This window comes from Protomyctophum bolini (genome assembly GCF_963924005.1).
Source record: "Protomyctophum bolini genome assembly, chromosome: 15".
Taxonomy (NCBI): Eukaryota; Metazoa; Chordata; class Actinopteri; order Myctophiformes; family Myctophidae; genus Protomyctophum; species Protomyctophum bolini.
This window is the reverse complement of record NC_137876.1, coordinates 18,085,348-18,113,337: the sequence shown is the minus strand read 5'-3', so window position 1 is coordinate 18,113,337 and position 27,990 is coordinate 18,085,348. Positions and strand designations below refer to the sequence as shown.

At 44.8% G+C, this 27,990-nt stretch overlaps 1 protein-coding gene across 1 annotated transcript; it reads left to right on the top strand.

Moving 5' to 3' along the window:
* fndc5a (fibronectin type III domain containing 5a) lies at positions 1-27,937 on the top strand (the record flags this gene model as incomplete). The annotated part of the gene is made up of 7 exons (XM_080784250.1): positions 1-88; positions 3,142-3,471; positions 5,632-5,747; positions 11,479-11,683; positions 22,997-23,086; positions 23,913-24,052; positions 27,881-27,937. 7 exons carry the CDS (start codon positions 1-3, stop codon positions 27,935-27,937), a joined length of 1,026 nt encoding a protein of 341 aa, XP_080640376.1.
* Positions 27,938-27,990: the final 53 nt, after the last annotated feature.

The following is a 27,990-nucleotide window of genomic DNA, read 5'->3' as shown; positions in this document are numbered from 1 at the left end:
ATGACCGTCACTCTCTCCTGTCTCTCGGAACGTTATGAGGCGTTCGAGGCTGGAGGCGGAGCCGGCCACACCGGTGGGAACTTATACGGTGAGACCGTCTCCTACGGGTCATGTGGGCATGACTTTGTTGATATATTTGATCTCGAAAAGAGGAAGATGAGAGCATCATTCGTTGTTCTGACCGAGTGACGGTCATCGTTCGGTCTCATAGATCCATAGTTATAGACATAACTTACGTTTCATTATAGAGCTCATCGTCGCGTCATGTGGATATTTTAACCCATTTAGGCCTGACGTCCGAAATCTAAAAAAAGGTATGTCTTCTAAAATCCTGACAGTTTTCGGAAATACCCACTGATGGGAATATTTCCACCATTATACTTGAAAGGACTGTATTAAAATAAAGACTATGATAAATAAGGAAAAGCTTTGATAGCAGAGAGCTTGGAGCTCCGGAACACCGGAACTGTATAAATACTTTTGGGAAAGTAATCTAATTACAATAAAATACTCTTCACCAGAATAGAAGCAGAAGGCTGGTAACTTTACAGGAATGGTTATAAAAACCTTTTAGGCTATAATGAGTAAAAGTCAGAGTATAACAGAGTTAACCAAAATACCTTAGAATGAATTGACGGACACAAGGAAGACAATTTCAGACAAGCAGAGCTAGGAGGGGGTTCAATCAGATATATTCATATTCACCATTGTATTGGGAGAGAAGAAGGCATGCAATCCGGACAGCGTTTCCACAAGGATCTCTCACCATGTCCAAATTGAACATGGTTAATATAGCATACCGTAATCAATACACAGGAAAATGTGTTGAACAACAAGGTCAATAAACATATTTGTTTACAAATGGACAGATAATGCAAGACGTCACGAATATTGCATACAGGAACTATCTCACGGGGCAGAGATAGTCCGGACATGCAATATCAGTTAGTGGAACTGGGGGACAGGGCATAACGTCATTGAGTGCAGTTTACCAGTCTGTTAGAGAGAATACTAACTTCAAGGGCAAAAACACAGAAGCTGGAAACAAAACAATTCTTATCTACCAACGCTAGCTAGGAGAGCAGTGTTACTATCTAAACTCTGGCGGGGCCATGCAGAACCATACTATTTTACAGTCAGTGGGACAGCGTGACATCAAATGTCAGTCACAGGGCAATGCATAATCCATAATTTGGCAAGACCATAGGAGACACCGGGGTCATAAGATTAAAAGGGCAAAGGACTCATGACCATCACCCACAAAACCACAGAAAATACCTAACACCCACGTTTCTATATCTAGTGGTGCTCAATATTTCATGTCAAGGACTCCACAAAAGGATAATGAAATTGGCCGCCGACCCCCCCCCCCCCCCCCCCCATCTGAAAATATGTTATTCCGGGGAACTCCTCGGAAACCAAAGATTTGAGTTAAAAAACGTTCGCTCTGAAAGAATATAATATTCAAAAGATTTGCGCCACAAAAATAGCAGATCTATATACAAGCTATGAGCTTGTATATAGATTTTTCAATAGCTAAAGTATAACAGAGGCTTAAAAACACCAAAAGGGGTTCTCGCTCAGAATGGGTTAAGGAGCTGCCACTGTCCCCCATGCAGGTCCAGAATGGGTTAACCCATTCTGACCTGAGATCAGATTCATACGAGGTTTCCACTGGACACACACTGGTCTGATTAACCCATTCTGACCTGAGATCAGATTCTAAAAATGTCAGTCGTTCTTCGATTTTTCAAAAATAGCAGACCTACAAGCTCGTAACGCGCCACTCGGTGGCGCGCTATGAGCTTGTAGATCTGCTGTTTTTCAATAGCTAAGGCATAACATGATGCTAACACCAAAACGGGTTCCCGTTCAGAATGGGTTAAGGCCCTATAGGTCACTGTCACCGTCCCCCAGGTCCCTGCATCGTGTAAAGCACCACTCATCCAAGGTTATTGAAGTTATAACACTTCTGACTGCGGAATTAATTGAACCGCAATGCCACGTTCACTGCCTCGGATTTCACAAAGCTTTGAAGAACGACCGCGCCGACATTATCGAGTTTGTATAGATCTACGAGCTTGTAGATTTAGCAATTTTTTAAAGATTGTGAAAATGTGGCGCGAATTTTGTTTCGTCTTCAGGTTGAGTACAGAGTGACGTAGAGGGTGCGCTGTGACTGGCCAGTCGCTGTGATTGACAGCCTACACCTAAACCTAACCCTAACCTTAACCTCAGTAAAACTATACCTAAACCTAACCTTAACCTCAGTAAATCTAAACCTAACCCTAACCTTAACCTCAGTAAAACTATACCTAAACCTAACCTTAACCTCAGTAAATCTAAACCTAACCCTAACCTTAACCTCAGTAAAACTATACCTAACCCTAACCTTAACCTCAGTAAATCTAAACCTAACCCTAACCTTAACCTCAGTAAAACTATACCTAAACCTAACCTCAGTAAAACTAACGCAGTGGCTGGGGGGCGTTTCCAAGAACCCGAATCCGAAGACAAAATCATGCTAGCGTTTTTTTCCCCCAATGACGTCATCAGAGCGCGTCACCTATCCCACTATGTCCGATGGAAACCCATGAGTCTTAAAACGTAATAAAAATTGCGAATTAAACAATGAAAACGTAACTCTACGTTTTCTACGGTCAATTAACTTGTGTAACTCGTGAGTGAATGGGAGACGAAATAACGAAAACTATGACCTTGACACAGACAGGTGGGCGGGGACACTATAACCTTGACACAGACAGGCGGGGACACTATAACCTTGACACAGACAGGTGGGAGGGGACACTATAACCTTGACACAGACAGGTGGGAGGGGACACTATAACCTTGACACAGACAGGTGGGCGGGGACACTATAACCTTGACACAGACAGGTGGGAGGGGACACTATAACCTTGACACAGACAGGTGGGAGGGGACACTATAACCTTGACACAGACAGGCGGGGACACTATAACCTTGACACAGACAGGCGGGCGGGGACACTATAACCTTGACACAGACAAGCAGGGACACTATAACCTTGACACAGACAGGCAGGCGGGGACACTATAACCTTGACACAGACAGGCGGGGACACTATAACCTTGACACAGACAGGTGGGGACACACACATAGTGTTTAGGTCAGCTGGCCTGGCTGGGACAGCCTGGGTCAGCCTGGGACAGCTGGCCTGGCTGGGACAGCCTGGGTCAGCCTGGGACAGCTGGCCTGGCTGGGACAGCCTGGGACAGCCTGGGTCAGCCTGGGTCAGCCTGGGACAGCCTGGGACAGCCTGGGTCAGCCTGGGTCAGCCTGGGACAGCCTGGGTCAGCCTGGGTCAGCCTGGGTCAGCCTGGGTCAGCCTGGGACAGCCTGGGTCAGCCTGGGACAGCCTGGGACAGCCTGGGTCAGCTGGCCTGGCCTGGGACAGCCTGGGGGAGGAAAGCATGTCTTTGACCGCCAGCGGTATACACTCCGCGGTGGAAAAAGCACTCACGTTTTGTTTTTGTTTTTACTTCTTGAGTAAAATAAATAGAAATACTCTGTTAGGGAACAGTCACACCGAAGTTTATAATTCTACCCATGAGGGTGGATTCTGCCAGATTATTTCTTTGCAGAAACCCACGAATGGCGTCAAACCACGGCGTTTATTTTACATGTAGGCTATGTTATGTCACATCGCAGCCACTTTAAGAAGTACATGTACTGCTACCTGCAGTAAATGTACTGCTGTAACAGTAATGTTACTTTCCACCTCTGGTCTCGCTCAATCTGTATGTAATGTCCCATAACTTATGATGCATGACTTATAGCTTTCAATAGCAGAAATGTATAAGCACATGATTCAGCCAATGAATGGAAAACGTCCATCACCGGTGTATTAGTCTGCAGCAATGAAGAAGACATGAAGAAAAGTACAAAAAGTACAAAAGATGTTTGCACAGCCCTGATACTGTATGGCAGTGGTTCCCAAACCTTGTCAGGTCAAGGTCCCCCAAATTGACACTAATTATCCCGCGGACCTCAATTTGAAAAGATATGCCATGCAGGGACCCCCATGAGAGAAGATCTTTACGGCTCTAGCAGTGATTCTCCAACCTGTTTAATTTTAGTTAATGGCACCTTAGTCTAGTCTATCTCTGGGACCCCCAATTTAGATTGTAAAATCAGTGTTAATGTAACTCTGAGAGTGTGCAAATGGACCCAAACGGACTGTTTGGTTCCATCTGTACACTCTCAGAGTTACAGAACCATACGGGTCCATTTGGTTCCAAACTATCATTTAGCATGGGGACCCCCCTTGGAACTTCCTCAGGGCGCCCGGACCACACTTTTGGAAACACTGCTGTACAGTGTCAGCACGTACTGTAAACAATATGGTGATCCTTGTCAGGGAAATGAGCACATCCCCCCCCCCCCTGACTGTCACACTGCGGTTCTGTTCAGCTGTCCATGACGGAAATTAGCATCTTTCTAAACTGATAGGGAGAGAGAGAGAGAGAGAGAGAGAGAGAGATGGATGAACGACTGTGACAGATAATGAGCTTGATTTGTCACGAGCACTTATTTGTTGTCGTACACTATAGTTGTGCTCCCTCTTTGATCATTTGCAGATGTCGCCGTGGCTTAGATTAATGTATTTGTTGGGACGTTGTGTGCGTCCGTGCGTGCGTGCGTGCGTGCATGCTTACGGGAGCCGCCTTCTTGGCCTTCTTGGGTTTTAAATCCTCTAGACTTCCCTCTCCAGAGCACTGTACTTTACCGTGCTAAACACTCACTCAGTCAGTCAGTCAGTCAGTCAATCAATCAAAAGACAGCTGTGAGAGTATACGCACACCGCAATGCATGAAGTTACGTTTTGCGTGCTCAAAAAAGACAAAACAAAAAACATTTGAAAAAAGTAACATTTTGGCCCACTGTTGGCCCGTGACCTGGAATGAGCTTGACACCCCTGGTGTTAAACAGCCAAGTTTTAATTTAATGTCATTAATTGTATTTTATTCAAGCGCTCACCGAATTCATCGCGGCAGAGAAGCGGGGGCTGTCATAGAACACTCGGCCGGGAGGCGGCGAGCAGGGAAGGTTAATGCGGGTGTCTGCATTTAGCAGGGAGAATTTATGTGCCGTTACGAATCGGCCTGATAGTTTAAAATGACCAGTGGGAGAGAGGGAGAGAGAGAGAGTTTCTCGAGCCTCCGTCAACTGAACACCTATACTTTGATTGATTGATTTATTGATTGATGTTTATTGCTACTTCCTATTAACCACATAGACGCACGCATAGGCACGCACGCAGGCACACACGCACACACGCACAGATGTTATATCTGCCCCAGGCAGTGTTAGTGTACAAGTATACCTCACCATGAAGGTATTATGTATGTCCCGTCATCTGATTCTACACAGCTCAAGGCATCGTCGTCTCGGTCTGTTTACTAATTTCAGCTCGGCGGTATATATGGCCACTTTCACAACTGCAGTTGAGATTAAAGTGCTGCACGATTCTTGCTCAAATGTGAATCTCGATCTTTTTTTTTCCTCCCCAAGAATTCCCCTGCACACGAATAAAATGTTGCTCCATGGAAAGTATTCAGTAAAAAAAACAACCATCTCTCTGTTTTTCAGATAGCCTGGCGGCTCCTGCCAATGTGACCATCAAAGCACTGAAGGCTAACGCTGCTCTAGTAACATGGGACATCCCAGAGGGAGACCCTGTCATTGGATTCGCCATCACACAGCAGGTGAGCCTGTACACGCACGCACGCACGCAAGTACAATGACGCCTTGTACTATAAGGACATCCTCCAAATCGACCAGCTTCCTAATGGCTGATGCTGAGCAGTATGTGTAGTAGACTTTGAATGTTGCCGTCATTTGTCACGTCATTATTTCATAATACAGAAGGTCTCGGTCTTGTTCTCGCTTTAGGAGTTGTTCAACAGTGTCGCCCGTCGATGAGCGCTTCGAGGTTCTCTCGCGTCGGAGGAGCTTCGCCAGGAGGTCACCGGCTCGACGGTGACGGTGCCGGATGGAAAGCTGGGAGGAAGAGAGTGTAGGATTACTTGCACTTGCGGAGCTTACATGGTCAATGGGTTGTATTACCTGGTTGTTGGGTTGTATTACCTGGTCGTTGGGTTGTATTACCTGGTCGTTGGGTTGTATTACCTGGTCGTTGGGTTGTATTACCTGGTCGTTGGGTTGTATTACCTGGTCGTTGGGTTGTATTACCTGGTCAATGGGTTGTATTACCTGGTCAATGGGTTGTATTACCTGGTCGTTGGGTTGTATTACCTGATTATTGGGTTGTATTACCTGGTCAATGGGTTGTATTACCTGGTCGTTGGGTTGTATTACCTGGTCATTGGGTTGTATTACCTGGTCGTTGGGTTGTATTACCTGGTCAATGGGTTGTATTACCTGGTTATTGGGTTGTATTACCTGGTCAATGGGTTGTATTACCTGGTCGTTGGGTTGTATTACCTGGTCAATGGGTTGTATTACCTGGTCAATGGGTTGTATTACCTGGTCAATGGGTTGTATTACCTGGTCGTTTGGTTGTATTACCTGGTCGTTGGGTTGTACTACCTGGTCGTTGGGTTGTATTACATGGTCAATGGGTTGTATTACCTGGTCAATGGGTTGTATCACCTGGTCGCTGGGTTGTATTACCTGGTCGTTGGGTTGTATTACCTGGTCATTGGGTTGTATTACCTGGTCGCTGGGTTGTATTACCTGGTCGCTGGGTTGTATTACCTGGTCATTGGGTTGTATTACCTGGTCAATGGGTTGTATTACATGGTCAATGGGTTGTATTACCTGGCCGATGGCTCGTAATACCTTTCCCAGTGGGAAACTGCAGTCAATGAGTTGCAATGCTCCAGAAGGGAGGTGGTAGCGGCACCGGACAAAAATACTACACGCACACAAACAACAACAAGCCACCGCCGTAGCATAGCCGAGCAGCTGAGCGGTCCAATCGGGGCGACCGATTGGCAGACGTGGAGGATGAGGTCCCCCGGGGGGGGTGGAACATCACCAGTTGTGTTTTGAGAAGGTGGCGTCAACGGCAATAGGTCCTCTCTGAAGAGGAGCTTCTCTAATGAGGATGTCTGTATTGTTCTCAACAGTGTAGTGGAAACCTCGTAAGTCTTACTAGGATATTTACCTCTGCTTTGGCAAGTATAGGCACGTTAAAGTGCGGTGTTAAATAGACACTTAGGATACGTCGGGTGAAACCACTGCAGCAGCAGTTCGACGAACGCCTGGTTCGACCACTAAAATGATTCTGTCCAGGTTACCATATTGCTCACGGACGTCACACCTAATTTCCAATGGAATGTCCACAGCACGGATTTAAACATCCCCCAAGATGAACATTTGAATCTCTGAATTCTCCAGATCAGGTGGCACAATATTTCTTCACGGTTCGAAAAATCCATGGAGACCAAAATCATCCTCCGCGAAGCTCCGTAGAATTTCGTCTCGCGCAGTTATTTCATTTATCAGCCCATGGACGCCGCGGAGAGATAATGCCCAGGGATCCACCGTTAAAGAAGACTTTTACGGCTCTAGCAGTGATTGATTCTCAACGCGTTTAATTTCAAGCACCCCCAGTTGGACATGCATTAGGTTACGCGGACCCTCCATTTAATGGCATTTCTATCTCTGGGACAACCAATTTATATTGCACATTGCACAATCAATGTTAATTTATGTTAAACTCTGAGGGTGTAGAAATGGAACTGATGGACAAAACGGACCCATACCCATTAGGGTCCGTTTTGTTCAATTTGTACACTCTCAGAGTTACAGACCCATAAGGGTCCATTCTGTTCCTATCTATCATTTAGCTGGGGTCTCCGGACCCCCGGGGGCCAATAAACCGATAGTTGTCACACTTTCAAGATTATTATTACTATTATTATTATTCAGCGGCGGCATGAAGTGATGCGCTGCAAGCTTGTAGATTGCCAACACAAAAATCTACAAATGACACAGATTCTCTACCAGTTTCAATGCGTTAAGTGCAAGATCAGTGAAACAGCAAAAACTCTAATCAACCAACAACAAGGCTAAGCAGAAGTGTGCCAAGAAAATAATAATGCCAAACTGGCATTTTTTCTGCACGGATATAGGATTTTAATTTGTATTGTATACATAAGTGATGACCCAAAAAAAAAAACAATCTTAAGTAAACACATCCAAAAGTTATCGCGTACAATTACAGTTTACAAGTGCATCAATAATATCTCAGGTATACGTTTTAATAATGATGAAAACCGCAGGGCTGTTTAATGCATGGGTTCTTAACCCGTGGGTTGTGACCCCTCGGGGGGTCACCAAATTATTGTGGGGGGTCCCCAAATTATTTAAAAAAAATATATATATATATAATTGCAACTGAATTGCTGGAAAGTGGAAATGAAGAGTTTACATATAGTACACATAGTACATGCATACACCTTCCCTATAATGATTATATCTGGTTTCAGTATTTATTCATGGTGTATTTTCACTATTATAAGGTTATTGTCAATTTCTATTGGGGGTCGGGAGGGGGCGGGACGGGGGTCCCGAGACATTGCCAAAGCATTTCCAGGGGTCCCCGGGCCAAAAACGTTGAGAACCCCTGGTTTAATGCACTGTCGTTGGAGGGAACCTTTTCTACACAGTCAGTTCCTCACTAGCCTGGAACTCACCTATGCTTTTTTGGCATAGGCAGCTCCCGGCAGGATCCGCCGGGAGAAACTATGCGCAGCTGCTATACATGAGACTATTTAATTAGAGCGACACAGAGATAGAGAGGAGTGTGTGTGTGTGTGTGTGTGTGTGTGTGTGTGTGTGTGTGTGTGTGTGTGTGTGTGTGTCAATTTAACAAAGGTGCAGACGATCAGAAATCAGCAGAGAGTGAGTGATGTTTGCGCTATACTCTATGCCGAATTGAAGTGGACTCGGACCCAGACTTTCTTTTTCTCCCTGGAAATAAAAACGTCTGGGTTTCCGAGGCTATAGTTCCTCCCAGCCACAGCCCTGCAGTCCATCTACTGTACTTTACTGTAGAGTACATGTTGTGCGTGCACATCTTCACGCGTGGTTTGGTAGACCCAAGTCATAGACCGTGAAAGTATGCACAACTTTGCCGTTTACGTCTGTGCTTTGTGGCCGTGATGACGCGTCACTGATTTTACCTCTGCGTTTTCAACCCAGCTTCTGTGGGAGTTCGCACTTTCCCTTTCTGTGATGCGATGGACCCCGATTACAGTGCGCCCATATATATATATGCACAACCTGCCCAGCAGGCCAGCACGGAAGAAACACGGTCAACAAGAGGCCAAAGATAAATCGCTGTCTGCCATTCGTTCAAAATCTATACGGGCTTGTGTGTGTCTCGCTCAGATCGCACTGCCCCATAGACGTGTGGCGTTAGACGTGGGCGCGCCGTATATGCGCAAGATTCTACTCATAATATGGGCGCGGCGGTGGCTCGGGGGTGGCAGAGCGGCCGCCAGTTCGATTCCCGGGCTTCCCCCGGAGTTAGTGTCAGAAGTGTCCTTGAGCAAGACTCTGAAACCCCTAACTGCTCCCGACGTGCAGGTTGGTGCCTTGCATGGTGTCCTCCGCCATCGGTGTGTGAATGTCTGTGTGAATGTGTGAATGTAATGCGCAATCTAGATTGTATGTAAATGCACCATTTATAATATGATACAGAAAGTGGATGAACTGTGTTTTGACTCTCATGTGAACCAGTATTTTTGTCCTGTGTTCTACAGTATATCATATTCTCTCATTGTGTGTGTGTGTGTGTGTGTGTGTGTATGTTAAAGGGGTCGTGACATAAAATTCGTTTTTCTTTTTACATTTTATACGTTTTTATTCGTTTTCTGAGCTCAATTGCACCCCAAAAAACCTTTTTACATTCAGTAGATTTTCAGTGGTCTGGGGTTTTCTGGCTCAAACAAGTGCTCTGATTTTCCAGTGGACTGTGAGGCAAGAGTCCACAAATCCCATATACTGTATGACATAATAGGAATTTTCCTGATGTTTCATATCACTGTTGAAGGATTTTGCCTGTTTTTGGCTTCAGAACACACAGAGAAAACTGTGTTTTCAGGTTCAGGTTGTGTTGGTGTATAATTGAGGTCGAAAAACGAACGTACGTGTAATAAGCAGTGTTGTTCAAGTTACTTTTAAAAAGTAAAGAGTTATAGTTTTACTTATCTAAACAAGTAATTATTTACTTTACTAGTTATTTAATTGTGAAAGTAACTACTTTCAAGTTACTTTACTTTAAAAAATAATAATATAAAAAATGATTTAATTTTTTTTGTTCTGTCGCACAGTAAGAGAAAAGACAACTCCCCATTATGAAATGTAGTGGAACAATAAAACATGTTCAGAAATGTTGACAGGCATCTTTATTGTAGCCTCAACTTGCCTTCATTTTTATTTTTTATAATAATCAAATAAAAAAATGAGTCCATATACCTGCAGTGGTAGAGAGATATTCTAATTCATCAAATGTATTTTTGAGCTCATCTTCCATTTTAGAATATTCACTGTTCAGGTATTTGGAAAATGTATTTCTGCACATTGGCCCTGCTTTCACTGGTATTTTGCTGACCAGTGGTCTGAAAGGAACAGACTCCACCGTTGAGAGGGGAAGCATTTCCTCAACAACACATAGGCTACCTAGCAATCATTTTGTCAAGTTGACTCTTGGCGACATGCTACAGTGGCCATTTAAAATCGATCTTTGCCTGCTTTGGTGGTGCTGTGGACAATGCTTTCCGTCCGCCACATCATTTGCATTTTCACCTCATGTCGTCCTTTACCCCGCAAGTTCTCAAAATAATGCTTGTATTTCCAACCCGCAAACCATCCGATCTCGCTGTTATCCGCATTAAATGCCCTTGTGGCGTGTGGTAATAATGTCCGCTCAACCGGCGTTTTCTGCGTATGCGTTACAAGGGTTTGTGTGTCTGTGTCATAGACTGTAGGTCTGTGTCTACTCTGTCAGACTGTCTCCGACGATTGGCTTACCCTGAAATCTGGCCCTACGTTAGCCAATCAAGGACCTCTTCTGTGACGTGCTTTGTTCATGTTAGAGTGAAAAGCCATGTGGGCTCAGAGGCTAGTGTGAGAGCACAACCAGTCAACAGAGTACAACACAGAGCGCTCTCTCAGCAGTCAGCACGGAGGCGACGGGGAGACTTTTCACTTGGATCACATAAGTTGACATAATAACATAATAACGCCATAACGCGGGTCACGCACGCACAATAACTATAACGCCGTTATGGAATGGGGAAATATAAAGCGTTAGGTTACAAATTACTGCAAAAAGTAGTTTCGTTATATAGCGTAACGTCGTGTAAGGGCGTTCAGTTACAACGCTGGTAATAAGTGAAAATTAATGCCACGAAACCTTTGATCCTCTAAAAAGTGACCGATCTCCTCCTCCTCCTCCGACAGAAGAAGGACGTGCGCATGCTGCGCTTCATCCAGGAAGTGAACACCACCACGCGCTCCTGTGCATTATGGGACTTGGAGGAGGAGACGGACTACATTGTGCACGTCCAGTCCATCAGCGTGTCGGGGCATGCCAGCCCGCCGAGCGAGCCTCTGCGCTTCCGAACGCCCTCCTTGGCCTCCGAGACTCAGGCCTCCAAGAGTAAAGGTATACTGCACGTTGCACAGTACCGAGTGTTGTTTTTGGCAGCACATTTAGATTTCAGTTTAGTTTAGTTTAGTCGTAGTCTTTGGAATAAAATTTAATTCAGTTTTAGTCACATTTTAGTCATCTGAAATGTTTTAGAGTCTAGTTTTAGTCGACTAAATGTCATAAGATTTTAGTTTACTAAATCTACAGTTGATTTTAGTCGATTTTTTTGTCGATCTACAAGCTCGTTGTGAGCTTGTATAGCTTGTATTTTCAGCATGCAACCAAGTGTACATTATACTGGATCTCTCGTCCACTAGTCCCTTCCTAACATTTTAGTATAGTTTTCATTTCTTGACGAAATTGTCGATATATTTAGTCTTAGTTTTAGTCACCGTAGCTTAGTTTTCATTTAGTTTCTATTTGGTTTTCGTCAGTGAAAAGTTAGTTAGTCGACGAAAACAACACTGCACTGTTCATACTGTATGGAGGCTCTCAACACCTTTTCATCCTATGCCAAAGTTTTAGTAGACAAAATGCACGCACGCGCACGCACTCACGCACTCACACACACACACACACACACAACGAAGCGAGCAAAGCAGCAAAGTTCTTCCCCGTGTCCCCTGCAGGCATTGCAAGCAGGGCCGAGGGGGAGTGGCGTTGGCCCGTTGACAATTCATTCCTTGGACTGGTTTTGTCTAAAGGTCCAATAGAAAATCAATAGGGACACAAAGCGTGAAATTACATTTCTCAACACAATGTTCCCGAGCACTCTGCCCTGCTGACCGCCTCATGAATAAATGGCCAGAGGCGGGGGGTCGGGGGGTCAACTTCACAGTGTATTGACACGCTTCCATGGGCGACGTCACCCTGTACGCGGGCCAAGTTGTTCCCTGTGGGGGTTCTTAAGACCTGGTTCCTATATCAGTTGTTATATGTCATGTCAAAGGACCCCATGAAACAAATGTATTTGGCCGCTGACCCCCATCTGAAAATATGTTGTTCCAGGGATGAAACGTGCAAAATGTTACAACCATGGCGGCTCTCCGCTATGTATGTGATGTCTATTATGGTTGCTCAAGACTACATTTTTATGTACAAGTCTGACTTTCTCACTCTCACTCTCTCTCTCTCTCTCTCTCTCTCTCTCTCTGTAATGCAACAGTTGTTCTAACACCCACACTTTGGCTTCAAGTAGTTTCTTGCATGCACACATGCACACACACACACGACTCTCTCACACATGCACACACGCACACGACTCTCTCACACATGCACGCACGCACGCACAAACGCACACACGCACGCGCGCGCGCAAGCCTGTGTGCACACTGCACAATAAACATCTGCTAACACACAAACCAATAGAGAGCTAGACAGAGGAAGGGTATAATACAAATTTGAGAAGCAACAGTGTCTGGTGGGGGCTGTCTGTCGCCTCCCTCCTCCTTCCATTGCATGCCACACACTGTGTCAGGTGAAATGCACACGTATGATGCTGCTAGAGTGTGTTTATGAGAATTAGTTGAGTTACAGTATAGTTATTACAAGAGGAGTGTGAGTGTTTATGAGTTAGTTAGGTTAGTTACAAGAGGAGTGTGAGTGTTTATGAGTTAGTTATGAGAGGAGTGTGAGTGTTTATGAGTTAGTTATGAGAGGTGTGAGTGTTTATGAGTTAGTTATGAGAGGAGTGTGAATGTTTATGAGTTATTTAGGTTAGTTACAAGAGTGTTTATGAGTTATTTATGAGTAGTTGCGACCACAGGTCGCATTTCCCGTCAGTTAGTCACTCAACATCCCCATACATGGGGATGATGGGAATGCCGTTTGGATGTTCTCGATGATGGGAACTGTTGGTATTTAGAACACACTTTTAGAATCGGCCTCTAAATGGGTTCAACTGCCTCACAGCTCCCATCCATTTCACATGATTTATTATTTATTATACCAAAAAAGACACACTTTTCCCATCGCACGCACACCTTTCCTAAAAGCCATCTCTACAGAGGGATGCTGTATAATAAGCTTCAAAGACTTTTCTCCCTCATTTGGGCTGCTTGCTCATGGATGTCTGTTTAATTAGCTCCGCTCCTCAGCCCACCAGCTTTTGATGGCAACTAAAGATGAGCAGATGTTGTCGGAAAGGAATGAGTTCAATATGATTTTAAAGTTATTTGTTATGACGGTAATATATATTTATGTATATTGTGGGAGGTCGGGTGGGAAATACAACTCAGAGTGCAGTTTCAGGGGTTAGACACACGATGGCGCCCCTTGCTTTATTTCTCCAACAGGTTCAAACAACGTCAGTTTTCACAAACAGACCTCAGACAGTAATATTCTTTGCATGAGGTCCCGGCTCCGAGGCGGGAGTCGTCACTGCAGAGGATGAGAGGGGATGTTAGCATACGGTCAGAGCACAAGGTAAGTACAAAGTTGGGGCCTGAGACACCCGGTCTAGGCAGTCTACCAACTGGACCTTTGTATAACTCTTTCTCTTCTTCTTTTCCAGGTTCCAGAGGAGGCCAGGAGGCTCCCCCGGAGGTAGGTAAGGGGGTGCGTATCTTTCTCTATCCACAAGGCACAGAAGAGTACTTTAGAGTAGAAGTACTCGGATACGGGGTGGTGAGTAATTAGAGTAAAAGTACTTGGTATGGTACCGGGCGGGGATGGTACGGAGGGCCCCTTAGGCTCGGCCAACAGGAAGATACACAAGCATTTATATTCTTATTTCTCTCTATCTACTGGGTGGCCGTGTCGGTACGACAACGGCAGTCAGGGGGTTAACACAAAGTAAGCGCTCTAGTTTCTAACGGTCTTCTTTCACCGGGCCTGGCGGCGCAAGCCAACTTAAAGTCTCTTCAAGGGTGAAATAAACATAACACGGGCCTGTCTTCTTTCACAGGGTGTACGTGACACTTTATCTAGAGCCTGCTAGCTTCCATTAGTCTCTACGGGGTTATCTTCATTCAACAATCTTCAGTGTACAACACCACGGTGACACTCTTCATTCACAGTCTTCATTTAGCATCGACAGGGTGACTTCCTTCATTCACAATCTTCGTTATTATCCTTAGCTGCTCATTTGCCACTATGAGTGACTCTTCTTAATAACACGGGTGATAGATAGTGAACGGTTTGTCTTACTGCGACCTTATGGAGCTGTGGGGCTGCCGTTTCCATACGGGGGTCCCGTCTTCCGCACTCGTCCCCGATACGAGCCAGGTGGGTCTCCAGTATGCATGCGGCTCTCCGTGTATACTTGTCTATGGGGGGCACACGCTCCTGCGTGTGCTTCCAGCCCCACTCCTACAAGCCTGGTGATGTGAGAATATAAGAGAGCAATTGAGTGGTGATACAAACAATCAAACAATAAACATAGTCCATACGTGAGAGTCCATAAGTGAGAGGAGTGTGGACTTACCATCCAACGCCGAGTGGACGGCATATGCTGCGCGAGCGTCTGTGTGTAGCAGGGATCTGATACTGCTAGGTGCGCAGGCTGTTTATAAAGGGCGCGGCTGACAGGCTGCGGCTGTCCTTAATTGCTAACCAGGGCGGCGGCCGGAATGAGGCGCAGCTGATTTAGAATTGCTCTGGGATAATACACTGAGTCTATGACCCGGCCATGGGCGTGCCTGGTTGTCATGGTAACTCGCCCCTCCCCCTGAGGTGAGACCTGACAGACTCCACAATATGTATAGGCTGAATAGCGAGCGAAATCAGGGGGAAAAGGAGAAACATATGTTATTCAAATTGAACTCTGTTTCAGCCTCTCGGTGAACTGAAACTCGTTGACATGGAAAACGCATGCACCGTGCCACGCTGCAGCACATTTGACAAAATAGTCACATCCGCATCATCAGCTTTCTTGGTTGTCTCAATTAGCGTGACCTTTTGGATAAAACGAGGCGCCTAATGTTTATCAAACACAGGATAAGATGTACATTCCTTTGTGCAAGCACATACCTCAAGAGTGTCGTCGTGATGAATGGTAGAATGTCTTGGTGTCATCCTGCCGTCTTGGTGATGAGTGGTGGTGAATGGTGGGAGCTGGATACGCATCATCAGTAGTGTATCCTTGGATCTTGGGATGTTTCGGCCCTAACACTATATACACCCCTCCCCAAGATGGCCAGCTACAGGCTGATCAGACCTGAGCTTGCGTTAATCCAGACTCGTCACGAGACAGAGAGCCGTGCATGGCAAACTTCTCGTGGGACTATGCATGGCAGGGGAGTCCTATTCCCTGAGTCAAGCCAAAGCTGACCGCATACCTCCTGGCTTGCTACTTCGGTGCCCAGCAGGGGTCTTTCCTCCTCCTCATGAAAAGCCACTGGCTGCTTCTTTCGGCTGCCTCCGATAAAGCTGTGATGGCTGAGCGCTGGTTCTGGCCTCTGACTCCCAGGTCTGCAAACAGTCTGGTAGTAGATCTTGCCCACAAACCCTCTGCATCCCACCTCTACTGGGCGGACCTCTGCGTTCCAGCCGCGGTGTTGTGCTTCAGCAGCGAGCTCGGCATAACGGAGGTGTTTTCGCTCATAAGCCTCATCCACTGCGTTCTCCGAGGGTACTGTGAGTTCGATGTACCTTCTTTAGAGAAGGGGACCAGAGCACCAGGTCAGGTCTCAGGGTGGTTGTAGTAATCTCTCGAGGAAAAAACAGCTGTCGGCCAATATCAGCCAGAATCTTCCAGTCACGGGCTAAGCGTAGCTGGCCTCGCTCAGATGGTGTGGAGCAGCTCCTGGTCACCTTAGCCCCCTCCCGGACAAAGGTAGTTGTCCGTTGTTGGTTGGATGCTGGTGGTGGTAGAGAGTTGGTGGCAGCTCGTTTGTCCTCCAGGGTGGATGCAAGGACCTTTAGGACTTGGTTGTGACGCCATGTATAACGTCCTTGCGTGAGACTGGTTTTGCGCCCTGTGAGAATGTGCCTGAGGGTAGCTGGCGTGGAACATAGGGCACACGCCGGGTCTTCACCAAACCACTGGTGAAGGTTAACTGGTGTTGGAAGGACATCGTATGTAGCTCTGATGGAAAAGCTCAACTGTCTCGCTTCCATGGCCCACATGTCCTTCCAGCTCATCTTCCTCTTCTCCACACTGTCCCATCTCGTCCACATCTTGCCCAGAGAGACTGCCTTGGCCCACCGTGCAGCCTCCTCCTGGTGGCGTACTTCCTCCACCACCATTTTCCGCCGTTCTGGTGCTGTGGCCTTACTCCAAGCTGGGGGGGGTGGCTGTTAGCCCATGGCCTCCTCTTCTTTGCTGGACATAGCCCACAATGTCAGCATGTTTGAGGGCTGCTGTTGCTTCCTCCACTGCTTTAGCTGGTCTCAATTTGCGCCCAGTTGCTAAGCTTGGTGCATTGTTGCTCACCACTGGGTCTCTAGATTCATTCAGTGTCATCTGGAGTCTTGTTTTTGCACACTTGAACTCCTCTGTGAGACTGGTGAGGGGCAGCTTGAGGATGCTATCTCCGCTTTGGCTTCAAGTAGTATCTTGAGGGAGGGATGCCAGTCGAGTTGTAATGTCGACCTGGAGAGCATTTATGCCTTCCTTTTCCACTCCAGAGGCTTTTTTCCACTGTTTCCTTAGTTGTCTCATTTCTAAGACCAGGCGCTTGATCTCCAGCTGCCTCCTGGAAACAGTTGCGGTTGGAATCTTTCTCCCACCTGACCTTTCTTAATTGCACTCCAAAGCGTTCTGACCCATATTGATAGATGATGTCCCCCATTCTCTCCAACTTCTTTTCCACTGTCCCTCGAAGTTGCTCGGGAGACAGGGTCAGGTCAGTATTGATAGTTTCCCACAGCTTCTTATCCACAGCACCGGGCCATTTCACATGCAGTTTATGCCCTGCTAGTCTCCTCTCGACTGCAGGTCTAGAAAGTTGGGTCGGTTCTACCGCTGTTGTCAACAACTTGTGTTTGCTTCCTCCATGACAGTGGTATTGATGTACTGCAAGCTATGGTTGAATGAGGTACTTTCGTGACCAGCATTTATCCTTCCAAAATGAGACAGAGTCATACTGCATTGGATCTTGACGCTGGCACCCGGGGACACCCAAGGGACCTTGAGGAGATTTCACGGGGGTCCCCATGCTAAAAGGTTGATAGTTAGGAACCAAACAGACCCTTGCAGGTCTGTAACTAAGAGAGCGTGCACGGCTACCGTTTTGACCACCACGGAGACGTGGCTTTCACCCCATTGTCTCAGTCGGGGCAATAAATGTGCTCTCCTCAACAGTATTCACGACTCCGTGCCTATCGAGTTGCAACTCAGATGGGGCCGAGTGGGCTCAAGCGAACTTCGCGAGCTCGCGTTTAGCTCGCCCGGTGGTGGTGGAGAGGTTTAGCTCTAATTATGGTGTCCTAGATACACAGCATTTAGTTAGAATAAGTCATTATATAATACACCTATTCTACAGACACCGAGCAACAGCCTCACAGTGTGTGGAAGTCTTTCATAAGAGCGGGGTCTAACTCTAAAAGTTGTTAACACCCCGAGCTACAGTCTGACGGTACACACGTGCATCGCACAGTGTGAAAGGGCTAATCGATCTCTCCTCCAGAAGGAGTTGGCACGGAAAGAAAATGATTTTTTCTTTTATCTGTGAGTAATCGCCAGAGTTGAACGGATGACCTCGGGAACATGCAGAGAATGTCTTACACCCGAGCTGAGCTATGGCCTTGAAGGTCCTTTGGTGTTTTGTATGGATTTTATTTTGTATTTTCCAGTTGGCCCCAATGGTGCCCTCCCCCACATCATCACATCTTTCTCGTCAAGGACACACACACGCGCCATGTTACAGAAAAGCAAATTTTTTTAGAAAGGGAGGTATACTGTGATAAAGACCACCTCAATGGCTTTCCGCGAAACAGCCTCTCAGCCAATGCCAGGGAGGGTGGGCGTCGTCCATGGACTGAATCGGTCAATGAAACCATAGAGTTTAGGCTATAGAGAGCGGACAGCCCCGCCCCCTGCTATTCATTTCAATGGAAGTTGCTCAGTGGCGCTTTTGAAGCACCCGGAAGAACGCTCTACAATTTACAATACAAATGTAGGCATTTAGCATGGACGCTCTAAATCCAGAGCGATTTACATTAAGCACTGACAAAAAGCAAGGCATGCATCACATAAAAGTAGTTATCGTGAAACATGCGTACGCTAAGAACGTAACCGTGGAGTATCTAATATATATAATGAAACTATATGTGCTCTACTAGTCTACTAGTGCTCAATGTCAAAAACAAATTCATGTTATTTTACAAACAAATGTTTACCGTCATGTTTCTCTTCAAATCATTGAAATCTCATTGAATTTCTTACTGTAACTATAACTACAACGATGCATGATTAATAAGGCTTCCACATAGCCTTATATCTTTTCTGTTCTAGTGTCACCCATGCTACATGTTGTCTCAGTAAGACAGCCCTGTCCCTATCCACAATGAGGAGCAGTGCTCCAAAGCATTGTGGGAATTGTAGTGCAGGAAGTGCATCAAGTGTCCATGACATATCATGGACACTTGATGACATTAAAATATCTAAAAACACATATTAGCAAACATAAAAACCCCAGGAAAGTGTTTCTTGTCTCTCTCACATCACTAAAATAAGATCTGGTTGCAAAAGGGGTGATGTGTCCCTTTAAATAAAAAGCTCAAGACCGCTGCGGGAACTTCTTCTCTTCTCACCTGTACGTAATTTTGTTCAGCACCCGTAGAACGTTTTATTTTTGTAGATGTGCGTGCTTCCATGCTGGATCCTATGTCTAGTGTGCCGCGTCAGTGACATTGCGGGCCGGCCAACCAGCCCCAGGGAGAATTACTGGCAAAAGTGTCAGGGGGTCTCGGGGTGCTCTTGGACTTTGATTTGTTAACACTGGTCAACGGAGAGGCCGATCGATTGGCGTGTGGCTAAAAGCCACTGGAGCATGTGGCCTCTGTTACCCTGCGCCCTTTACAATGTCAGTGGCTATGTGTCCAAGAGAAGGACAGGAGCGTTCTCTGTGCTGCAGTTAACCTTAGACTGTCACGGTTCGAGATCAGACAGAGGGTAGGACCCAAATGCAGGACGACAGTCAGGAAACGTTCAAAGTGTTTATTAACACTAAAGGAACATGAGGAGCATAGGGAAAATAACAAACACTATAGGAGCAAGGAACACTAGGAAGACAGGAGCAACAAGAAAACTGTGACTAACTAATAATCCGACCAGGAACTACACAAACAGGGGAGTATAAATAGACACAGGGAGTAACAGGACACAGGTGAAACTAACTGACAATCAACACAGGGATTGGCTAAGACTAAAAGGACACAAGTGCAAAACATAGACTAATCACAGTACTGGTGAGACAAGGCAGGTACAGAATACAAGTGTGTGTGTGTGTGTGTGTGTGTGTGTGTGTGTGTGTGTGTGTGTGTGTGTGTGTGTGTGTGTGTGTGTGTGTGTGCGCTCGCGCGCGCGTGCGTGCGTGCGTGTGTGTGTGATTTGAATGGAAAATGTGCAGGCATTGATTCACAGACACACATGTAGGCTTGACTTCCACTCTACTTATTAACTGGATGAAGATTATAAGAGTTTGTATAACATATATTTGTATTTTTACACACACACAAAAGTGAAGCTGCTGTATTTTCTATTTTCTGGTAATCTTATTGATCATTTTGTTATGTCCGTGGCAAAAATTTAATTTTGACCAAAATGTCCACCACAAGCTAGTCGCATTACCAGACTGCTGCCTCTCGCAATTTCCAAATTCTTGCATCATATATAGTCTGGAGCAACGGAAGAGCTGTCAGGAGTCAAACATAAAGCGGAAGTGGAGCCTCCTCCCCACTTTCCGCACATTTATTCTAATATAAATAGAAATCATCTAAGCATATATATATATATAGCTTGTTGCTTAGCAGAAAACGAAGTACAAACCACAAGCCAGCATTGTGGTGTATAGATCCCCGGACTAGAGTAATAGCTTAGCTCCCTGGTTCTCCATGTGGGGGTCCAGGGACCCCCTGGGACTTCACTGTAGCAGTAATGGCATCATGGTGATTTATGGCGGACGGTAGAGTACCATAATGACACTGGTGTTAAAAAAAAACACACACACACACAAAAAAAACACGTATTGCCAGGAAAGGAGAAAATGGTACAATCAATTAGGACAGTGGTTATCAAGGCCATGCAGAGGTGGGAAACTTTGTCGATGGAGAGGGCCAATATATGTCCACACCATAGCCGATCTACAAGCTCAAAACGCGTCGCAGTGCGGCGCGTTTTGAGCTTGTAGATCGGCAATTTTTGTTATCGTTTGAATTGAAATCCTGATTTTCTTTTTTTTTTGCACTTTTTTTAATTGGAATCCTGAAAAGTTACATTTTTATTTAATTTCAAATGCTTTTCTAATGGCTTTAATTATGGTTATGTTAACGTTATGAACTAAACACAAATACATTGCATACATAAGAAAACAACATTTTAATACTACTCATTAAGCTACTAATTTTAGTAATTAAAGCGGGTCGTGTTTGCAAAAGAATAATACATCAGTTGACATCGATATTAACCTGAGGGCCACATTTAGTGATGGTGGGGGCCACCAGTTGCCCATGCATGTATGATCAAGGCCACTGTGGCCTCAGGGCTTCTGATGATTTTGAGGGGCCGGAGGCTTAACGGAGACAGATCTGCAATAAGCTAAGCGACTATATAGATCCCAAATGATGGGCAAAGAAATAAGCGTTGTGCTTCATGCGGCCTGTTCCTTTTTTCGGTCCCTTGACTGTGGATTTTGTGTGTTTGAGTTGTTTGGATAGACATGTATGCAGTATGATGATTGTCTTGTCGGTTCATTGTAAACTAAGGCAGAAAATAAACCCTCGATTCATTCAAAACATTTTTTATCGCGATGAATACAGCTGTGCCTTGAGATCTTCTAAAAATGTGCCGTATAACTGGGCTCAAACCGTTTGAAAAACCACCACTCTAACTGACAAGCACCTACTGTACATGTATAGCTTGCCGTGTTCTCCTTGTAGCAACTGTAGATCTCACACATACAGACAGTACAGTACTGGGCTCCAGTTCAAGTCCAGTTCCACCTCTATAGAGCTCATTTACTTGAGTCAGCATCCTGACTTTAAGGTACATTGCAGTGTCGAGGGGGTCAAAACAAAACCAACAAAACAGCAACTAAAGCAGATTGATATACTGTAGGAACTACAGTGCAGTGACCGCCCGGGACATGGACTATACGTTCTCTATCTGTTCTCGAGATATGTGAAGGACAAATATACGGAAAGGCATACTGTTTTATACTGTAAATACAGAGATTCCTGTACTATACGATACGATAGGTAGAACATGTCAAACTACTTCTCTAGAGTGAGCATGGGCATGACACCAGAGGGAGCTCACCTGCCCTTGTTGCCCTAAAATCCAGCTCAAACATGGGGGGGGGGGGGGGGGGGGAGAAATGCATTCTACCATTCTGCCATGCACCAAAACAATGGAACGCCTTACCAAAAGCCATTAAAGATGTCGACTCAAACATAGGGATGCCGCAGTGAACGTGGTGAATAAATAAAAGGTTGCACACAATAAAACGTGTGTCTAAATTATATCACGTGTCACATGTAGATGGATGGGCATCGATTCAGGCACAATATGCATACAATAACTGATTGTATGGTTAAAATGTGAACAAAGCAGCATTTTCCTAGAATGCCCTCGTGTTTTAAGATTTTTTAGTGATGTTTTAGTGACGATTCTTCTTTAATTTCATGCATTTGCTTATTGTTGCACGATAACAGACAACAACAGATTTTCACGAATGTAAATTAATAAAATCCATCAACGCCCTTGTTGATATGTATTGCATATTGCATGCATTGTAATACAGTATGTCTTACTGATGAATTGAGTACAATGGACCACAGTGGAAACATTTCGTGTTATTCTTTGAGCATGACGTTTTGACTGTATACTATTTGCATCTGTTGTGTTAAAGGTAGAGTAAGTGATTTCACTTAATTCAAATATCACTTATTTTTTTGTTTTGTTGTGATAATCCTCTCTACTATAGAGTGTGCTGACCATATAAGGAGTTCCTCCCTGTCCCCAGTTAACCCCTGGGGGTCTAAAAACCGTAGGTTTCGTTTTTGACTCTCTATCCTGATTGGACGAAGGCTTAGGTCCCACAGCCAAAAACGAAACCTAAGGTTTTTTGAGTGAAATCACTTACTCCACCTTTAATAGTCTTGTTGATGAAGTATATCCAATGAAAAACGAGGTGTTTCCTTGTTGTTCCCCTCCGGGCCAACCAGACGAAGTGACCATGGAGGAAGTGGCTCTGTCCACACAGCTGAGGGCCGGGGAGTGCATCATCGTCGTGGTCGTACTCATCATGTGGGCAGGTGAGATCCAAGGTTATATTTGGGATTTTTATCATTTCGGGTTAGTTTTAATTCGTTTTGAACGCAATACATTCAGTTAGTTTTAAATCATTTTCAGATAGGATTTGCTAGTTTAGTTTTGCTCTCCCCATGTCCCCCATATATGGGGACTAGGTTGGTGGAGGGTGTGTAGAGCCCAGGATCACATTAGATGATTGACACAGGGGTGAAAAGTGGGTTACAAAATCGTGGGATAAAAAATATATTTAAAAAAAAAGAAAATGTTTTAGTTTTTTTTATACTTTGGGTTATTTGTCAGGTCCAGGATTGAAAAAGGTAAGTGTTGTGTAATGGAAACGTAACATAAGATAGGATTTAAAAATGTATTCACATCCGCATCCACAAATGCTATAAACTAAAACTAAGGGCATTTTGTCTAGATAATATCAGCTAGCTTTACCTGGAAAGTCTCATTTTAGATTGTAACGTTGGCACTGTGAGCTGCTATTTTTGAAAGTGTGAGAACTAGCCCACTGATTTAGAAGGTAGTTGTAGAATCGATGGGTTTAACCCATTTTGGGCGAGAACCCCTTTTGGTGTTAGCATTATGTTATGCTTTAGCTATTGAAAAATAGCAAATCTACAAGCTCATAGTGCGCGCTACGAGCTTGTAGGTCTGCTATTTTTGAAAAATCCAAGAACGACTGACATAGAAACATAGCTTTTTCAGAAAACTGTCAGGATGTAGAAGACATTTTTAGAATCTGATCTCAGGTCAGAATGGGTTAAAGCGGGTCCATTAGGACTATGTGCTCATGTTCTCTCCTCTCCCCCGTTCCCCGTGCAGGCGTCATCATCATGTTCTGCCGTCAGTATGACATCATCAAAGACAACGAGCCCGACACCAAGGTGGTCAAAGCTAAAACCTCCTCGGAGTGCAGCACCCCGGAGCACCCGACGGGGGGGCTGTTGCGCAGTAAGGTACAAGTAAGACGCGCGAAACGCGCGAAGCGAACGCAGCTCGTAAATTGCAATAAGTTCTCCTTTTTTTGTGTGTTTTTTTTTTAAGATGTTTGTTAAGTTAAGGTTTTTTAAGTTACGTTTTTTTAGTGTGTATGTGTGTGTTTTTTTTTAACGTTTTCTTTACGCTTAACTTTTTTCTTTTTAAGTTTTTTTTAAGTTAAGTTTTTTTTAGTTAAGTTTTGTTTTAAGTTAAGTTTTTTTTTGTGTGTGTGTGTGTGTGTGTGTGTGTGTGTGTGTGTGTGTGTGTGTGTGTGTGTTTTTTGTGTGTGATACAGCTGCGCCCTCTGGTGGCGGGCGGGTGGTGTTGAAGCGTGATACACACACACACAGACGGACAGACATGTTCTGCTAGGTCTCATAGTTCGCAATCATTGCATTCGCAATAACCACCCACCCCTCCTCCTCCTCCTCCTCTCCCCTGGGTCCCTATAGCTCCTCCACCCCCAACGGCACCGGGCAGGTGAATGGTCCCTCCCGGCCCCTTCTGGAAACCTCATGCACTCTCATACAGTAGTAATACTCTATACTGTAGGACCATACCAGCGTCATTAATGTCATCATCCACACCGGACGGGACACATACTGTATTTCGCGTATTATTATAACACAAGGTAGTTCCGACCGACCAAGCAATCCGGTTGAAACAGGCTCTCTACCCGTGCTCAAACGAGCGTGAAAGCAGCACGCCTAATCGAATTGTAAAAAATCACACCCGTGTGAAGTGAGGGGCGCTGTATATTCATACTCCAGTTTTAGGTGATAAGGTGACCCACCAAAAAGGTGGTTAGTAAAAATGAGCGGTGAGTCGCAGACAGCGTGACGTCATGTAGTAGTTTTCAGTGGTCACCTTATCAGCTAAAACTGGAGTATGAAGCAGCCAAATCTGGCATTAAAAAGGTTTTGAATTTCTATCAGTTATTTTAAATACAATGAGATTGAGCTCACGGTTACGTTTTGTTTCTCTATTGTGCCAATTGTGCCATGGACGTACAAAATGAGCGGACAGAATGGGTTTAAGCGGACCAGAAACACATGAAGAGATATCGCTGAATAACCATAACAGGTCTGTATTCTGTAAACTCACCAAAATAACTTGGGTTCTAGAACTGGTTCTGTTCTAGATTTTTGAAACCTTGGTGCTTTCATGGAATCAGCGACCATTTCTTTGGTCCAAGTTCCGAACCAAATGGAACAAATGGACCCATAGGGTCACTTTGTACACTCTCAGAGTTATGTAGGTCCTTGGAACCAAAACCAAATGGAACAAATGGACCCATAGGGTCACTTTGCACACTCTCAGAGTCATGTAGGTCATTGGAAATAAAAGCTTGAGAGAACCACTGTGCTAGTGGACTCCTAGTGTTGTAGTAAATCAGGGTCATACATATATTCTGAAGAAAACACTGGAGACTGACATTCAGTAATTACTAATTGGGTCTCATGATCAAAAAAGGAGAACATTAGAATGGGTGTCTAAAACAGAAAATCAAGGCCTAGGCCGTGGCTCAGCGGTCCAGGCACATAGGCCGGTAGCCCGAGTCTGGCAGTGTGCCGTGGGCTGGACTCCCGATTTCCGACGGCCTTCACTGCATGTCACCCCCCCCCCCCCCATCTGTCTCCCCCATTTCCTGTCAGCCTACTCTCTGTCCCTCTATAAATGCAACACCGCAAAAGAAAAAGAAAATCAAAAATGTGCGACGGACAAGGCTGAGTCTTTGCCACTGACACATCCGTCCGTGTACGGACATATCGATGACCCCTGGTTAGCGTGGTCTATAGCGTGGTCTAGAGTGGCTGAGTAAACAGGGACTCTTTCTGTGTCTGTCAGACGGACCCCTTGCATTGTATTTCAGCTGGATATAACAGAGATAACACTCGCAGAAAGGTTGATATTTTGAATACATTTCTTGTGTTGTAACTTTTACATAATCGCACCATTACACTCGATGGTGTGCTTTACCATGATTATTGGCGCTTGCTGTTTGTTTTTTTTAGATACACTTTGTTCTTTATTCAATACCTAAATGTTACAGAATGTACCTGAAAATATAAATGTCAATATTGCCCCAAACTAACTTATGTCGTTAAAAGCCTCCTTCAAGCTAAACTTTGAGTTTGAAATGTAGCCATTGTCGGTATCAGCCGGTAACACGCAGTCTGTCCACGTTACAATGCGCTGCGCTAGACCCCTGGGAGATGGAATGCTGTGGTGGAGCGCCACACCTACCAATACATTTTTCCCATAGACGTTTCATAAAGTATTTATTTAAAGACCTGTATAGCCTTGGTCAAAGCCAACTGGGATCGTGACAAGTGACAACTCATGACAAACACAATTTTGGGCCAAAAAAAAAAAAACCCTGCCCTTTTTTCTTCCAAAAAATTGTGTTTGTTGTCATGAGTTGTCACAATCCGAGTTGGCTTTGACTGAGGCTTACAGGTCTTATTTACAAATACTTTCTGAAACGTCTATGGGAAAGAAATATCGTCGGAGGCGAGACTGCAACGCTCTATAATGACTGAGCTACCCAGACACATTTCATTCATTTGAATGAATTTGAATTAGATCAAATGAATAGTGTAGCGGTAACTTCCCCAAGGGTGAAAGTGAACTTCAAAGTTTCCATCACCATTTCAACATGAATGACAGTGAATGCCGTTTAAAATGTTCAGAGATACTACTAAAGTATACACAGCATACACTTACTGTATGTAAACAGTCATGCAGGTCAACATACAGTAGTTATCTTTGGATCAAGAGACAGCCCTGAATTCATATCATTAATTTGGTGTTGTAATAAGTAAATAAAGACAAATAAATAAAAACTATGTATGCCCATGCAGAACTAGCTAAACTGTCATGCAGAAAATAGAAATGAGACTGTAACGATTGGCTCTTGGCTATATATATGCTATTCAGAATCAGATTGGTTTTAATCAAGTCTGTATCTCAGTCTGGGCACTGAAGCCAGAGCGTATACACTACAACTACATTGTAAGACAGTGTCAATCGCCAGAAATAGCGACGCAACTTATTGTGAGCTTGCCGATCGGCTATTTCCAGCAGGCAACACCAAGTCTCAGTGTAAGAAAGAGTATACGTTATAAACATCACTCATGCCTATTATGTCATTGTGTGATCTGATCACTGGCGAATAACCGTGTGGACAATCAGCCCGACAGACCGCCTCATCATTACCCATTGTAGGTAAAACATCTGAACAATAACATCCTCATGCTCAGTGCAACAAACCATGTACAACCCAGATTCGGCACAAACCAGGGACTAAATCATTTTCGCTCCTATGCCACCAAAATGTGGAACGCCCTACCAACAGTCATTAAGACGTGTGAATCCCTTGACTCCTTCAAAACTGCTCTCAAAGGGCACCTACGGACGGCTACAATTCGAAACTGGCCCCCGTAAAGTCTGAATCCCCCCCCCCCCTTTTTCCCCTCACTGTATATGTTTATTTTCCCTTTTTGCTTCCTTTATGACGAATTCCTGTTCTGTTCTTTGACTATATGGAAGTGTCTATTTGTACGTACAGTATCTAAATGTTTTGATGAATTGAACATGGTGGACGCTCTTGTAAACAAGTGTAATGCTTAATTGGGTCGTCCACTCACAGTTAAAAGTCTTTGTATTGAGTTTGTGCTTGAAATGTACTGTAATTCTGCAAACTGTTAATACATCAATCAATCAATCAAAAACTCATTGAAGAACGACTAACAATTCCACAAATCCTCCCGTGTCTTCCCGTCTCTCATATTTGTCATCTTTTCTTCTAGAACGACAACAACAGCAACAACAACCGGATGCCGACGATCAACTTTATCGAGGTGTGACCGCAAAGCAAGCAAAACGCCTTCTTCTCTTCCTCCAAAAGACTTTTGTCTTC